Here is a 16,151-nt window from a genome sequence, read left to right on the forward strand (position 1 = left end):
GATTCCTGGGCCCTGCCTCAGACTTCTCAAATCCTAGTTCTTGAGCTGGACGCCTAAAACTGCATTGTTCACAAGCTCCCCCAGGGGACTCTGGTGAAGCTGGCAGTGTTTGAGGACCACAGGTCTAATTCAAACATTTTGGCACTTGATTCCATTCCAGCCCAGTAGACTTTATTTTGCCTTAGGTTGTTCTCCAATTCATATGTTCCCTGTCTTCCTAAGAAAAGTAAGATAGCTTTTCTTTTGAACAAGACCTGAGCCTCCTCTTCTCTTCAGAACTCCCCAGTGCTAAGGACACGCCAGGAAGAGAAGCAGAGAGAAAGCTACAAAGTGCAGCCACTCCAGAAAGGGCAGAAGCATCTTCCCACATTGAAAATATACTGTCGGGGGCAGCCCACATCCTGCACATCACAGCCTTCCTTCCACTTAAAATGAGCTTCAAAGTGAAATTCATTAATTCATTTGCCCCCTGTTTACCTAAGCCTAGTAGGTGGAAGGCATTATGACAGGTGTAATGAGCAAGACAGACAAACTCTTGCTCTGTGGCACTTGCATTAGACTTGAGAATGGAAGACTGGAGAGGAGAGATGGACAGTAAAATCACGAATTAAGAACAGGGAGATCTCTGAGTTTTATCTGTAACAAAGCTGATACCTTGAAGTGATGCCACAGAGTGTGCTAGAAGTGAAGAGAAGGGTGATGGGGGGGTGAAAATGATTTAGAGATGCAGAAAAGCTTGCTGTGAGGAGGCAAGGCTTGGACTAAGATATTAGTGATACGAGCCAGCCACAGGTGCTGTGAAAGAAGAGGGTGCTGCTGTGAAGCCCCAGTGTGGGTACGGAGACTATACAGTGGGGATGAGCAGCTATGTTCTAGGAGCAGAGAGAACAAGGCCGGTGTGGCTGGAGTAGAGGAAGCAGGAGGGGATGATGTGAGGTCCAGAAGTGAACAGGGGCCAGAAAGGGACCCGTGATGTGTGACAGGTCAAGGTAAGACATGTGGCTTCCTTTGCTTATTGTTTTTAGTAGTACAGGAAGCCAGTATAGGGTTTAAGCAAGGGAGTAACTTGGCCTGATCTATGTTTTAAAGAGCATCTGGTTGCTATGTGGAGAGCCGATTGTGGGGGATGAAGGAGAGAATCAGAAAGGACAGTTAGTGGAATAATTACGGTAGTCTAGAAAAGAGAGAGGGTGCCTAGGACTGGGAGTGCAGTGGAGATGGAGAGAAGTCAGTAGATTAGAGACACATTATTGAGGTAGAAATTAACAGACTCAGTGATAGATTAGATAGGTAATTAAGAGAAAGAGAGGAACTAGGGATGATTCCTGGGTTTTTGGCTTGGGCAACTAGGTGAATAGCATTGCCAAGAAGTAGGGACATCTGGGGAGAAGGATAAGTTTGGAGGTAAAATTCAATAGCTCTGTTTGTTCATTATACATCTGAGATGCCTATTAGGTCAGGGGTCCTCAACCCCCAGGCCAAAGACCGGTACCTGTCTGTAGCCTGTTGGGAACTGGGCCACACAGTAGGAGGTGAGTGGTAGGTGAGCAAGAGAAACTGCGTCTGTATTTACAGCCACTCACCCTTGCTTTGCATTGCCACCTGAATTCTGTCTCCTGTTAGATAAGAGGTGGCATTAGATTCTCGTAGGAGTGCAAAACCTGCTGTGAACTGAGCACGTGGGGGATCTAGGTTGTGCACTCCTTATGAAAACCTAATGCCTGATGATCTGAGGAGGAACTGAGGCAGTGAAGCCAGTGCTTGGGAGAGGCTGCAAATCAGATTAGCATTAGCAGACAGGTTGACTGAACAGAGGCCGTAATAAATCAATCGCTTGCAGACTCATACCTAAACCCTGTCGGTGAGTGGAAAGTAACAAGCTGCGTCTGGTGGCAGGCTTTAAGTCAGAATCCAACACTTACTTTAGTCCATGCGTGGCCCACGCATTATTTTATTTACCACTTCCACCCATGCCTCTTTCTCACTCTGCACACTTTTCTCAGTCACAGTTTCGGCAAGCCCACAAGCTAACCCTAGCCAAAATGAGCAAAAAATAAACATCACTGGGGAGTTTCTTTGGAAATGGGTGAAGACCCAATGATGAGACAGCAGAAGACTCTGAGGCTGCCTGGTGGCTCAACTGGTAAAGAATCTGTCTGCAATGCAGGAGACCTGGGTTCGATCCCTGGGTTGGAAAGAGCCCCTGGAGGAAGAAACAGCTACCCACTCCAGTATTCTTGCTGGAGAATCCCCAAGGACAAAGGAGCTTGGCGGGCTATAGTCCATGGGGTTGCAAAGAGTTGGACATGACTGAGTGACTTTCACTTCATTTCACAAAAAGTAGGCTGCACTTCAAAGAAAAAACCAGGAATCCTACTTAAACTACACATTCATTTCAACAGGTGATTCACATTCTCCAAGCCCGTTTGGTAAAATATTTGGCAACCAGCTATCCAACAAAACCATGAAATCTTCTAAACTTCTTCACCTCATGGATACCAAGCACCCTGCATTAAAAGACAAGCCCTTGGAGTTTTTCAGAAGAAAAAAAAAATGTGAACACAAAGAACAGATGCAATTACTGAAGGGCACCACTTTATCGAATGTATCTGCACTGAGAGCATCATTCTTAGTGCCTAATCACGTTGCTAGAGCTAGAAACCCTTTAATATTGGTGAAGAGCTGATTCTGCCCATGACTAAGGACATTGTTGTGAGCCTTAAGGAGAGACTGCAGCTCAAAAGGTGGTACTTGTTCCTCTTTTGGCCAGCACCTTAACTAGGTGAATGGATGAATGGATGATATCCCCTGAAATAGCAGGGGATATTGAGGTGCAACTGTTAGGATTAGAGAGTCACCATGATATGGAACCCAGGTTGATGAGTCTACCGATGATGACAACAAGGCAACAATGCTTGTTTTTGTGCGATATATTTTTCAGGAGGATGTGCACGAGGGTATGTCACGTGCACTTCGAATGACTACATATCAGGAAAACTGAATTGGTCATTCTGTGTCAGGACATGCATGGACAGAGCAGATGCCATAACTAGACAACTTTCTGGTTTCACTACTCGGGTAAAAGAGGTTGCTTCTGACTGTAAAGCTACACACTGTGTCATCCATAGAGAAATGCCGGTTAGCTGAAAAATGTCACCTGAACTTAACAATGTTTGGCAGGTTGTGATTAAAATTACCAACCCCATTAAAGCACGTGACCTTAACTCATGTCTGTTTACGCAGCTCTGTGAGGAGATGGACACAGAGCTCACATGCCTTCTCTTATACACAGAAATGAGATGGCTTTCTAAAGCAAGATCACTGACCAGAGTGCTTTAGTTCCAAGGGCCACTCCAGAGATTTCTTCTAGGAAAACAGTCACTATCGGGCAGCACATTTTAGTGACACAGAATTGGTTGCAAAACTTGCTTACTGCGTGATATATGCAACCTGCTCAACAAGCTCAGTCTGTCACAGGGGAAAATGACACTGTTTCCAAGTCAGCAGATAAAGTGGCTGCATTCAAAGCCAAACTGGAATTATGCGGCTGATGAGTGAACATTGGGATTTTTGACATGTTTCAAACATTAGCAGAGATTTTGAAAGAGACTGAGCCAGCAGCTTCTTTCTCCCAGCTTGTGCATGATCACCTATCTCAGCTTTCAAAAGACTTGGAGCATTACTTTCCAACTACAAAAGACTCACAAACTGGGAAGGAACTGATCCTTGAACCATTTGTGAATAAGCCAGGTGAGTTGACTTTGTCTGTGCTAGAAGAGGATCAACTGCTTGAGATCACAAATGACAGTGGCCTTAAAAGTGTGCTTGGGACAACTTCAAATCTCCATACTTTCTGGATTAAAGTCAAGGTGGAATATCATGAGATTGCCAAAAAAGCGCTGAAAAGCCTGCTTTCATTTCCAACATCCTATCTTTGTGAAGCAGGGTTTTCTGCAGCGACAGCAATCAAAATGAAATTACAGAGTAGACTGGACATCGGCAACACACTTTGGGTATCACTTTCTCCCACTGCCCCCGGATGGGACCAACTAGCTGCAGAAAAACAAGTTTAAGGCTCACCAATCCTGCATTGTAGTGAGTTGTATAATTGTCTCATTATATATCACAATGCGATAACAGCAGAAATAAAGTGCACAGTAACTGTACCTTGTGTAAATAATCCCCAAACCATCTCCACCCCAGTCCAAGGAAGAATTGTCTTCCTTGAAATCAGTCCCTGCTCCCAAAATGGATGGGGACTGCTGCGTTTGACGATCATAAAGAGAGGTCAAGATGGCAGTTGAACACGTGTGGAGGGTCAGGACTGTTGACATGACTTTCATCATCATAGACATGTAGATTCCACTGGAAGTCACAGTGCCAGATGAGGTCCTCTGTGGAGAGGATGCAGACGAGGACTGTGGAGGGATGCCCACTTTAGAGGTCAAGCCCAGAAGCTAGAAACTCAGATGAGAAGCAGCAGCCAGTGAAGCAGAGGGATTTTGCTCTGAATCTAAGACTGCTCTAAAAAGTCTATTTTTTTTTTTAATGAAGGGGCTATTCAGGCATTCCCAGATAAACAAAAACTAAAAGAACTCATTACTAGCAGACCTGCTCTAAAAGAAATATTAAAGGGAGTCCTTCATATTTGACGCTAGACAGTAACTTGAACTATCTTGAATAAAGAGAATGAGGAAAAGCAATGATAGAGGTATATTTATAGACAGTACATTTTAATTTTTGTTTGTATCCTTTTCTTCTCATATTTTATACAAAAGACAACTGCATAAAGCAATATATATATAAAATTGCATTGGTGGGTTTATAATGTATGCAAATGTAATTTGTATGGCAATATAGCATGAAGGATGAGAAAGAAACAAATCTACACCAGAGCAGAGTTTTTATATATTATTGAAAATAAGTTGGTATTAATCCTAACTAGAATGTTGTAAGTTAAGATGTTAATTGTAATTCCCTGGTATAATTCCCCAAGTGTAATTCTTTCCAATAAGAAAATAATTTATATAAATAAAAAGAAACAAGGGAACTAAAATGATATTTTAGAAACTAATACAAAAGAAAGAATAAGAAAGGGACAACAACAACAACAAAAAACTTATGACATATAAAAAGCAAATAGCAAAATGGCAAACTTAAATCCTGCCTTATTAGTAATTACCTTAAGTGTACATGGACTAAATATTTTAATCCAAAGGCAAAATGTGATGATAATCCGACAGAGATAGGATGGCTCCCCCTACTCCACATTTGATCAGAAATCAAGGTTAATGATGCTACATATGTACCAAGAGTGAACATAAGATGATTTTTCATATAATGAGGAGTTCTGGGGAGAGCATGATAAACCTCAAGCAGGTCCAAAAATGGCTTGAGATAGCAGGGAGTGATGACTGGCTTGGGGTATGGTGGTTAGGGGGTGGGAATTTCTTCACATGGGTCCTTGTATGGCTTGAACTTTCCACCAGTGTGGAGGAAGGGAACATCCAGGCTTTCTCACCAAATTGCCCAGATATCAGGCAGAAAATGAGAAAGATTGGTGTAGCTGGAAATCTGTCAGAGGTCAAACATCAAAAATAATTCATGCTCCGTATTACACAGAGATTGACAGAATGAATAATGGATCTTACCATCTGATATGTGGAAGAGACACACTTTAGATGCAAAGACACAAATAGGTTGAAAGTAAAAGGATGGCTCAGGAAGAGACAGACACTCTGCATGACAGACTCTAGGTTCATGCACATCACTCCAAGTGACCCAATTTTGTCCCTTTTTATGGCTGAATAATATTCCATAGTATATATGAACCATGTCTTCTTTATCCATTCATCTGTCCGTGGACATTTAGGTTGCTTTCATGTCCTGACTATTGTAAATAGTGCTGCAATGAACACTGGGGTACATGTGTCTTTTTGAACAGGTATCCAGGTTGGGAAGAAGTAAAACTATCTCTGTTCATGGACAACATGACCTTGTATAATGAAAATCACAAGGAATCTACTAAAAATGATCAGAACCAATAAATGAGTTCAGAAAAGTCATGGCATACAAGATCAAGATAGCAAAATCAACTGTATTTCTATTACCTTGCAATGAATAATCTGAAAATAAAACTAATAAAACATTTCCATTCAAAATAGCATTAAAAAGAATAAATGAAAGTGACAGTTGCTCAGTCGTGTCCGACTCTTTGCGATCCCATGGACTCCACAGTCCATGGAATTCTCCAGGTCAGAATATTGGAGTGGGTAGCTGTTCTCTTCTCCAGGGTATCTTCCCAACCCAGGGACTGAACCCAGGTTTCCTGCATTGTAGGTGGATTCTTTACCAGCTGAACCACCAGGGAAGCCCCAAAAGATTAACTACTTAACAGATAATTTTTTTTTAATATTTATTTGACTGTGCTGGGACTTAGTTGTGGCATGTGGGATCTAATTCCCTGACTAGGGATCAAACCCAGGGCCCCTGCATTGGGAGCGTGGAGTCTTAGCCACTGGACCACCAAGGAAGTCCCTTAACAGATAATTTAAGAAAACAAGTGAAAACAAATTAATAAGTCATGGAGATGTACTCACAAAGTTATATTTAGTTTCAGGTATACAACATAATGATTCAATATTTGTATATATTGTGAAGTGATCACCACAGTAAGTGGTGTAAGCAACTAACATTAATAATACTGTACTGCATGTTTGAAAATTGTGAAGAGAGTAGAAGGCAAAAGGAAAAGAGGGCATCAGAGGATGAGATGGTCAGAGAGCATCACTGACTCAATGGACATGAACTTGAGCAAACTCTGGGAGATGGTGGAGGACAGGGAAGCCTGATGTGCTGCAGACCATGCTGCCACAAAGAGTCAGACACAACTTAGCAACTAAACAACTAAACTTAGTATCTTAAAAATTCTCATCACAAGAAAAAAATTATGTAGCAACATATGGTGATGGATGTTAACTAGACTTACTGTGGTGATCACTTCACAATATATACAAATACTGAATTATTATGTTGTATACCTGAAACTAAATATAACTGTGAGTCAATTATGCCTCAATAAAAAAGAAAGAAATGTGTAAAACTTATACTCTGAAAACTAAAAAACTGTTGAAAGGAATTAAAGATGATTTAAATAAGTGGAAAAGCATCCTGTGTTCTCAAATTGGAAGACTTAACATCGTTAAGTCTTAACATTGCTGCAGTCTGTTGAGGTCTCATCTTTAAGCTCCAGTTGCATTGTTAAGGCAATACTTCTCAAACTGACCTACAGATAAAAATGAATCTCTGTCAGTCTTAGTTGACTTCTTTGTAGAAATTGACAAGCCATCTCTAAAATGCATATAGAACTTCAAGGGACCCAAAAGAGCCAAAACAATACTGAAAAAGAATATTAAAGAAGCAAAACAAGTGTTGGCAAAGATGTAGAGAAATTAAAACTCTCATACATCACTGATGGAAATGCAAAACGTGCAGCTGTTTTGAAAAACAGTAGGATAGTTTCTCAAAACTCAAAACAGAATTGCCACATAGCAGCAGTTTGACTCGTGGATATATATCCAAGAGCACTGAAAACACATGTCCACACAAAAACTTGCACATGAATGTGCATAGTCACATTATTCATAATAGCCAATAAGTGGAAACAACCCAAATGTCCATCAACAATTGAATGTGGTCTATCTACACAACGAACTACTATTCAGTAATTAAAGTAAACGAAATGCTGATACGTGCTACAAGGTGAATGGATGTTAAAAAACATTATGCTAAGTGAAAGAAGACTGAGCACCGAATATCTGATGCTTTTGCATTGTGGTGATGGAGAAGAATCTTAAGAGTCCCTTGCACTGCAAGGAGATCAAAGCAGTCAATCCTAAAGAAAATCAAGCCTGAATAATCATTGGAAGGACTGATGCTGAAGCTGAAGCTCCAATACTTTGGCCACCTGATGTGAAGAGACAAATCATTGCAAAAGACTGTGATGCTGGTAAAGATTGAAGGTTAAAGGAGAAGAGGGCATCAGAGGATGAGATGGTTAGATAGCATCCCTGACTCAATGGACATGAATCTGAGCAAACTCCAGGGGATAGTGAAGGAGAAGGAAGTCTGGAGTGCTGCAGTCCATTGGGTCTCAAAGAGGTGGACACGACTTAGTAACTAACAGCAAAGTAAAAGAAACAGACACAAAAAGTCTTACATTAAACGATTACACTTATATGAAATGGCCAGAACAGGCAAATATAGGGACAAAAAATAGATAATTGGTTTAAACAGATGGCTAAGTACAGAGCTAGGGAGTGAGGTGGGGGAATGGGTGTGACTTCTATTGGGCATGTGGTTTCTTTCAGGGGCAATGAAAATGTTCTGAAAGTTGATAGTGGTCATGAAGCATGATTCTATCAATATACTAAAAGCCACTGAATACTTTAAATAGATGATTTGTATGAACTTGTATCATACCTCAATATAGCTGTTGTTTTTTAAAAATGAACACTACTCATCTGTGGTCCATCTGAAATGAAGTACCAGTCCATCAGAAATGATGTACCAGAAAGTTGATTTCAATGCACAAATTTTTTTCGGCCATATACCCATTTTATTTGGTGATATGAAGACATCTGAAAATTAAATTTGACCTTTAAATATATGAGTCTGAAGATATAATGTCTGAGCAAAAGCACTTGTTAGAAGAAAAGGTCAAGGACAGCAGCTTATCCAAAGACCTGCCTGACTGGGGCTGGCAGAGGCAGCCACTGAAGCCAGCAAGGGGGAAAGGTCTTGCCTCCAACACTGCCTCTTTGGGGGACAGCACCTGGCATTCAACCGTTGCTGTCTCTCCAATCAGCTCTGCTAAAATGCAGAAGCTACGTGTTTTAAACGTTCAGACTGAGCATAAACGAAGCTGATGTTTTTGTGTTAAGCTCCCAACGATAGGCGTTGTTAACAGTAATCAGAACAAATAGCGGTAACTGGATTGAGTAATGAGACGGGGAAGCACAAAAGGGAAGGGGGCATGCCTGTCTCACTCATTCGGAATTTTGATGAAGGTAGTTTTGCCTTTTCCAGTTGTAACTATTAGACCCTTCCCAGAAGCAAGCTGATAAGGGAATTCAGAAATCCCTGTGCCTGGGAATTCCAGTCCCCTTTATTCAGGAGTTCAAAGGTCTGTTTGCCTGGACATTGTCAGGGGTCTCAATCCTCTCTAGGGGATGGGGCCCTCCCAGCCCACCTGCCACTAAGGTTTCGAGCTCCTTCCTGGCGAGAAGCCTGCGGGCAATTAAAGATGATTTTAACTGTTAGTTATCAGCAGTGAAAGACTTCAAACAGACAGTAAGTGCTGGAGCCTCTTGTACTTTAATTTTAAAATTACAGCTCAGCCTGATTAGCAAGAAGCTACAATTTTCAGCACTTGAGCCCAGTGGTCTCTTGCCCGCTCATCAGTGGTACGAAATCACTTCTGCTGGGCACACACTGGAGAATGCTAATTTTATCGGTTTTACTATCTCATACAGCTCCTGAGGGAAAGGCAAGGTGGAAATAAATTGTGGGCTGGTGAGTGTTTTGTCCGTGTTTCCTGGTCTGCATTAATCAGTGCGATCACCTCCGGTGGCATCCTGGCTTTCAGACATGGTGTTAATTGCTTGTTTGACTGGCCCTTGTTTTTTAAGTAAACTAGGAGTTTACTTACAGTTTACAGTTTCAAACCTAGAGAATTGGTTTTAAATTGGTATTTACTCATCTTACATTAGCCCAAGGCTCTCCCTAAGGGATTTCCAGGAAGCCCTGCATATTATTCACTAGATCAGGATACCGACCGGGGAAGTGAGACATTGCCACCACCTCCATTTATTGTTACAAAGAAGCATCCAGACCAGAAAAGGAGATCTGAATTCCTGTAGAGGTGAGTGAGGACATGGGTATGTTCCAGGAACAAGAGAAATTTATGTGGGCCAAAAAGAACAGTTGAGGGAAAGAAATTCAAGTTGGTATGGGCTCCAAAGTACTGTCCAGGACCCCCAGAAGACATTAAAATGCCTTTATAGCCAGAACAAACAGCTCTTCTGTTACAAACCCAGGTCCTGGGACTCTTTAATCCATAGAAATTGGTAAGAGGCCAGAAAAGAAATTCAGGCAAGGCTTTACAAGTGCCCTTGCTTGCTCTCCGAGGAGGGCAAGCTGGTTCCTTAAACAGGATGAGAGTAGTGGCAGATCGGTGGCTCTATTGGGGGAGAGGCTCAGGTGGTCTGCCCACCCCCTTGGTGGTGCTGTGTGCAGCGGTCATGCCCAGTGTCCTGCTTTTGCTCCCTGTGATTCAGAAATGGCAGTTGGTTTGTGGCCTTTTGTATCTGTGGTTCATAATTGCCCCAACTGCTGTATGTGTGCAGTTATTTTTAGTCCCTTGTAGCTTCCTTGTATTATGTTGCTAGAGGTGCAAGCACTCCAGTAAAGGCTGCCAGGTCTCAACTTAGCTCACTTCAATCCAATACTAGTCATTACAGAATTTTTTTAATTGCCATTGTCTTGTAATAGTATCACAGAAGGCAAAAACAAACAAGGGCATTTTTGTATGTAATTATAGAAATGCTCTTCCTCCCCATCCCTCCCACCATGATCTCTTCTAATCTTTCACATCCCTACTTCCAACTCTCAGCTTCTTCAGCAGGAAGCTCATCTCCCCACTGTGTCCACAGCATTAATTCAAATCCTGCCAGTTCCACCTGCAAAGTATTTCTTGAATTTATGTTCTCCTCTGTAGTCAACTTGGTCCTTGCCCAATTTCAAGATCTCGTCTTCTCCCCACTGGATGATTTCTTAAAGACCTGTCCCTAAAACACACCCTCCACACACCCACAAGTCCTTGACAGAGCAGGAGAAAGAGAAGAAGTAGAGAAGAAGGAGCTGGAGGGAGTTCAAGTTCAAGGGTGGTATACATGTCATCAAGGTCATGAGAAGCCTAGGAGCGCAGGAGCCTGAGTTGGAGGTGGAGGCTGACTCAGAGCTCGGAGGAGCAACTCTGTGGGATGAGCCCGAGTCAGGTCCTGAGGAGTGGCTGCTTGCCTGGGAGGGAGGTGAGGGCACCAAAGCAGACGAGGACTAGCATGCAGACGAGCAGATTTTCCACTCGGACATTGATGAGTGGAACAAAGCCTCTCAAGTTTTGATTTGTGCAAAAATCACTTGGTGTGCTTGATAAAAATACAGATTACCAGGCAGAGCCCTCAGAGAGTCTAGTTAGTATTAGCTGAGATTGGGCCCAGGCATCTTTGTTTTAACAAACACTCTGGGCAATTTTGATATAAACAGGTCTTGACCACACTTTGAGAGATACTATCTGATGCAGGCTGAATTGTTTCCCCCTCATATCCATATCCACTCCAGAACTCTTGCCTGGAAAATCCCATGGATGGAGGAGCCTGGTAGGCTGCAGTCCATGGGGTCACTAAGAGTCGGGCACTACTGAAGCGACTTAGCTGCAGCAGCAGCAGCATATCCATATGTTGAAGTCTGTGGGAAATTAACAAGATGGCGCCAGTCAGGCTCTCTCATTTCCCCCCTCCCCACTGCCAGGCTCTCATGCCCGCTGGCCCCATGTCCTGTAAACAATGACTTTGCAAGGCTATTAACAGCCGAGACCACTTATAGCACTGCGCATGCGCATCATGAGGTACTCAACTTGGTCATAGGCTACTTTGTGCAGTAGGCCTATATGAGCTTCACCTGGAAAGGCCCTGAAGGGTTGGATGTACTTATGTTCAGTTCAGTTCAGTTCACTTCAGTCGCTCAGTCGTGTCTGACTCTTTGCGACCCCATGAATCGCAGCACGCCAGGCCTCCCTGTCCATCACCAACTCCCAGAGTTCACCCAGACTCACGTCCATTGAGGCAGTGATGCCATCCAGCCATCTCATCCTCTGTCGTCCCCTTCTCCTCCTGCCCCCAATCCCTCCCAGCATCAGAGTCTTTTCCAATGAGTCAACTCTTTGCATGAGGTGGCCAAAGTACTGGAGTTTCAGCTTTAGCATCATTCCTTCCAAAGAAATCCCAGGGCTGATCTCCTTCAGAATGGACTGGTTGGATCTCCTTGCAGTCCAAGGGACTCTCAAGAGTATTCTCCAACACCAAAGCATTGACGTTCAAAAGCATCAATTCTTCAGCACTCAGCCTTCTTCACAGTCCAACTCTCACGTCTATACATGACCACAGGAAAAACCATAGCCTTGACTAGACGGACCTTTGTTGGCAAAGTAATGTCTCTGCTTTTGAATATGCTATCTAGGTTGGTCATAACTTTCCTTCCAAGGAGTAAGCGTCTTTTAATTTCATGGCTGCAGTCACCATCTGCAGTGATTTTGGAGCCCAGAAAAATAAAGTCTGACACTGTTTCCACTGTTTCCCCATCTATTTCCCATGAAGTGTTGGGACCGGATGCCATGATCTTCGTTTTCTGAATGTTGAGCTTTAAGCCAACTTTTTCACTCTCCACTTTCACTTTCATCAAGAGGCTTTTGAGTTCCTCTTCACTTTCTGCCATAAGGGTGGTGTCATCTGCATATCTGAGGTTATTGATATTTCTCCCAACAATCTTGATTCCAGCTTGTGTTTCTTCCAGTCCAGCGTTTTTCATGATGTACTCTGCATATGTTAAATAAGCAGGGTGACAATATACAGCCTTGATGTACTCCTTTTCCTATTTGGGACCAGTCTGTTGTTCCACGTCCAGTTCTAACTGTTGCTTCCTGACCTGCCTACAAATTTCTCAAGAGGCAGGTCAGGTGGTCTGGTATTCCCATCTCTTTCAGAATCTGTTGCTACAGCTGCTGTGCCAGCCAGGAGAGAATAAACATGTCTCCAGTTTCTACAGCTCCTTGAGTCTCTTAGCTCAAGCCTTGCCTACCCTGGGTTCATTGAACAGTGTGCACAGTGAGATACAATGAGACAATTGGCATCACGAACAGGATCAACAAGACAAAGTCACACCCCTCAGGACCTCAGAATGTGATTGTTTTTGGAGGTTGGACATTTAAAGAGGTAAACAAGATAAAATGAGGTCATATGTGTGGACCTTCATCCAGTATGATGGGTGTCCTTTTAAGAAGAGACTAGGACACAGACAGGAGCACAAACAGAGAAAAGGTCATCTGAGAAGATGCTCATTTACAAGGCAAGGAGAGAGGTCTCAGGAGAAAGCCAACCTGCCAACACCTTGATCTTGAACTTCTGCTTCCAGAACTATGAGAAAATAAATTTCCATTGTTTCAAAATCCCAGTCTATGGTATTTTGTTACAACAGCCCAAGCAGACTAATTCGCTACTCTAGAACAATGGTAGAAGTGGGGGATCTAGAGAATGACCAGGGGACACAGTACAAAAGAGTAATGTGAACAAAGCCAACAGAAGATGCAAATGAGCTGGGACAGAGGTCCCCCTATGAGCAGTGTGAGCTTTGAGGCTGGAAGTGCAGAGAGAGTCAGGAGAACGTCCCCTCTTGCTAGCCCCACAGCCGTGAGGATAGAAAACTGGGTTTGGGGAGAAGAGGAGTCATGCTTTAGTCAAGGCAAGGGAGAGATGGAGGTAAAAGAACAGCCTAGACATTTAAGTAAAAGTGGCAGCTTTCTCTCTGAAAAAAAAAAAAAAAATCTCACTAGAATGAGAGCATACTGGAATTTTAAAGATTTAACCAAACATAAAATTGTCACCAATAAAGCGTGGGGAGAGGGATGAATATAGACAACAGCAGCCAAATTTCAGAAGCTGGGGCACAGCTAGAAAAGTGACTAATGCCTTAGCACAGTGGGTCCTCACCGGGACCCCTAGCAATTTGTTGGATAAACAAATTCCTGAGCTTCCCACCCCAGACCCACTGAATTAGAAAATCCATGGGTGGGGCACAGCAATCTGTGTTTCAAGAAGCCTTCTAGGTGATAATGCTGAAGTTTGAGGTCCCATGACTTAACAGACGGAGAGAATTGATTAGAGCAGTCAGTTGTGAAATTCACGAAGCAACCTTGCAAAAAGTCTCAGGAATGACAGCACCAGGTAACTTCAGAAATGGGGAGTGAGGAGCTAATCTCATGAAGACTGGTTGGCAGGATTTAGAAAACAGATCTCAAGCCCCTCTCCTCAATTGTTCATATCTACAGGCTCAATTCTGGCACATAAAGAGGGCAGACCAGGTAACAGTAGGTGTATTTCTGCCTTGGGCTATGTTTTATATAAAGTCCTAATTGGAGGCTGAGCAGGGATCATATTATTTATCATATTTTCAGGGAGATGACTGCCTTGCTGCCAAAGAAACTACTACTGAATGTGAAAAGGCCGAGTACAGTCACTGACAAGGTAAGAGATCTTGTTCTAGGTCCCACTCTGCCTCTAACTGTATCATCAGGGTAAGAACTTCCTCGGTTTCCTTACCTGCATCAAGCTATTCTAAGGATCTTTGAACACAAATATTCCATAGTCATATATTTTAATTAAAATTGAAGAAGCATCATAAAATAGTACTAATTGCAAGCATTGCCTAATTGAACTAACAGGGTGATCCTTCTTTAATGTATATATATAGAGAGAGAGACAGCTTCTATTGGATGTGCAAATGCCTGAGAAGTGACATTATCCAGATACTTAGAAGGACTTCAGGAATGATGGGTGATGTTGTTTTCTATATAGTCTTAACTTTCTGCAATTTTTCAAATTAATTTTGCACTTAATTATCTTAAGTGCTAATTCTGATCAATTGCTAATATTTGCTTGCAGTGCCATATTGAGGGCCATAAAGCTCACTTCAGACTCGATGGGAAAGAATGATGTGATTGCTCAGTAATGTCTGCCAAGGGAAAAGGATAGGACATATGCCATGTGCTTGCCAGCACTGTGGTGGTACAACCTAGAAGCAAAATGGTCTCGCTTACCTCTTTGACTGTGGATGACTTCAGATTAAAAGCTCAGCTCTCCCCTACTAGCCTCAAATAGAAATAGAGGATTCACAAGGGAGCAGTCGAGTATGGCTGTAAGAACCCAGATCCAGCCTTCCTTTTTTGAAGAGCATCTCATGAATAATTTGAAGAGGATGCTTCTCCAGAGTGTCTGGAGAAATATTGTTCAGTGTGGATTCTTCTCATGGTCTCACAGCCAACCTGAAGACCCAGAAATCTCCCCCTTCTCACCCATACCCATCATCATAGAGCTTTAGCATCATGCCTTGGAGATGGCTCCTACAAGCCTATCTTGAGTATAGGATCTTATAAACTCATTCCTCATTCAGAGGGAGCCTGATTCTGCATAGCGGACAAGACTACAGCTCATAAGTCAGACTCCTATTGGCACACACACCCCCCATACCACTACCTCCCCCAGGATAAGAGCCCATCCGTACTTACTGCCCATTATCCTCCGTACCGTTGGGCCTTCGGCAGTCATCTCCCTAACAATCTCATTGTCATCCTCATTGGCATCCAGCCAGCGATTACAGTTGAAGTTATACTTGTCCTTGGTCAGAGTGTTCAGCAGGGTCATCTGGAATGAAGTCCTGGGGTGAGCAAGTGGGTGTACTAGAGATACTCATCCATGCCTTGAGGTTCCTGTTCTGCTAGTTCATCTCAAGGAGGATGAGGCCATCCCCCCAGAGAGGACTCTTGTGGAAGATGGAGTGCCAAATTAATATTTATCCCTCTGGTCCCCTAGAGACCCACAGTTGCCTGGCGGCCAGGTGACTGGGACACAAGGCAAATCTCTTGAAACCTAAGCATCTTTTTAGCCTACTTTGGAAGTCCTGTCCTTATCAGGAATTCCGTGCGTCATGTGTCCAATTTTAGGTCTCACTGTAACCCTTCCCCATCCACACTCCAAACAGATAAAGGCAAGCTAATAAGACAAGGTCATTAGAAAGAAACCATGTTGGTTCCTCTCCCAATCACCTTCCAACCCCAAGATGGTCATCTCACCTTTTCTAAATGCCATCCAGAACCAGGATTCCTTTTATCATGCCATACCCGAATCTTATAAAACCTGCCAAGGTCTGGGAGCTCAATCTATGGTGAGAAATAACAAGGTTTGCATGGACAGAATCAAGTGAAATGTATTTATCCTCACAGCTGAGCCCCTGCCAGGAGGGCACCTGCTTTGAGTTGTTTT

General features: G+C 43.0%; 1 protein-coding gene across 1 annotated transcript in view; it reads right to left on the reverse strand.

The window, feature by feature from the left end:
* LOXHD1 (lipoxygenase homology PLAT domains 1) overlaps positions 1-16,151 on the reverse strand; it is a 210,111-nt gene that overhangs the window by 122,773 nt on the left and 71,187 nt on the right. The window contains exons 11-12 of the mRNA XM_059881070.1: positions 15,962-16,048; positions 15,398-15,533 (exon numbers count right to left, since the gene is read on the reverse strand). Of these exons, the coding sequence (XP_059737053.1) occupies positions 15,398-15,533; positions 15,962-16,048 (223 nt within the window). The remainder of the gene's footprint in view (positions 1-15,397; positions 15,534-15,961; positions 16,049-16,151) is intronic.

This window comes from Bos taurus, chromosome 24 (genome assembly GCF_002263795.3).
Source record: "Bos taurus isolate L1 Dominette 01449 registration number 42190680 breed Hereford chromosome 24, ARS-UCD2.0, whole genome shotgun sequence".
Taxonomy (NCBI): Eukaryota; Metazoa; Chordata; class Mammalia; order Artiodactyla; family Bovidae; genus Bos; species Bos taurus.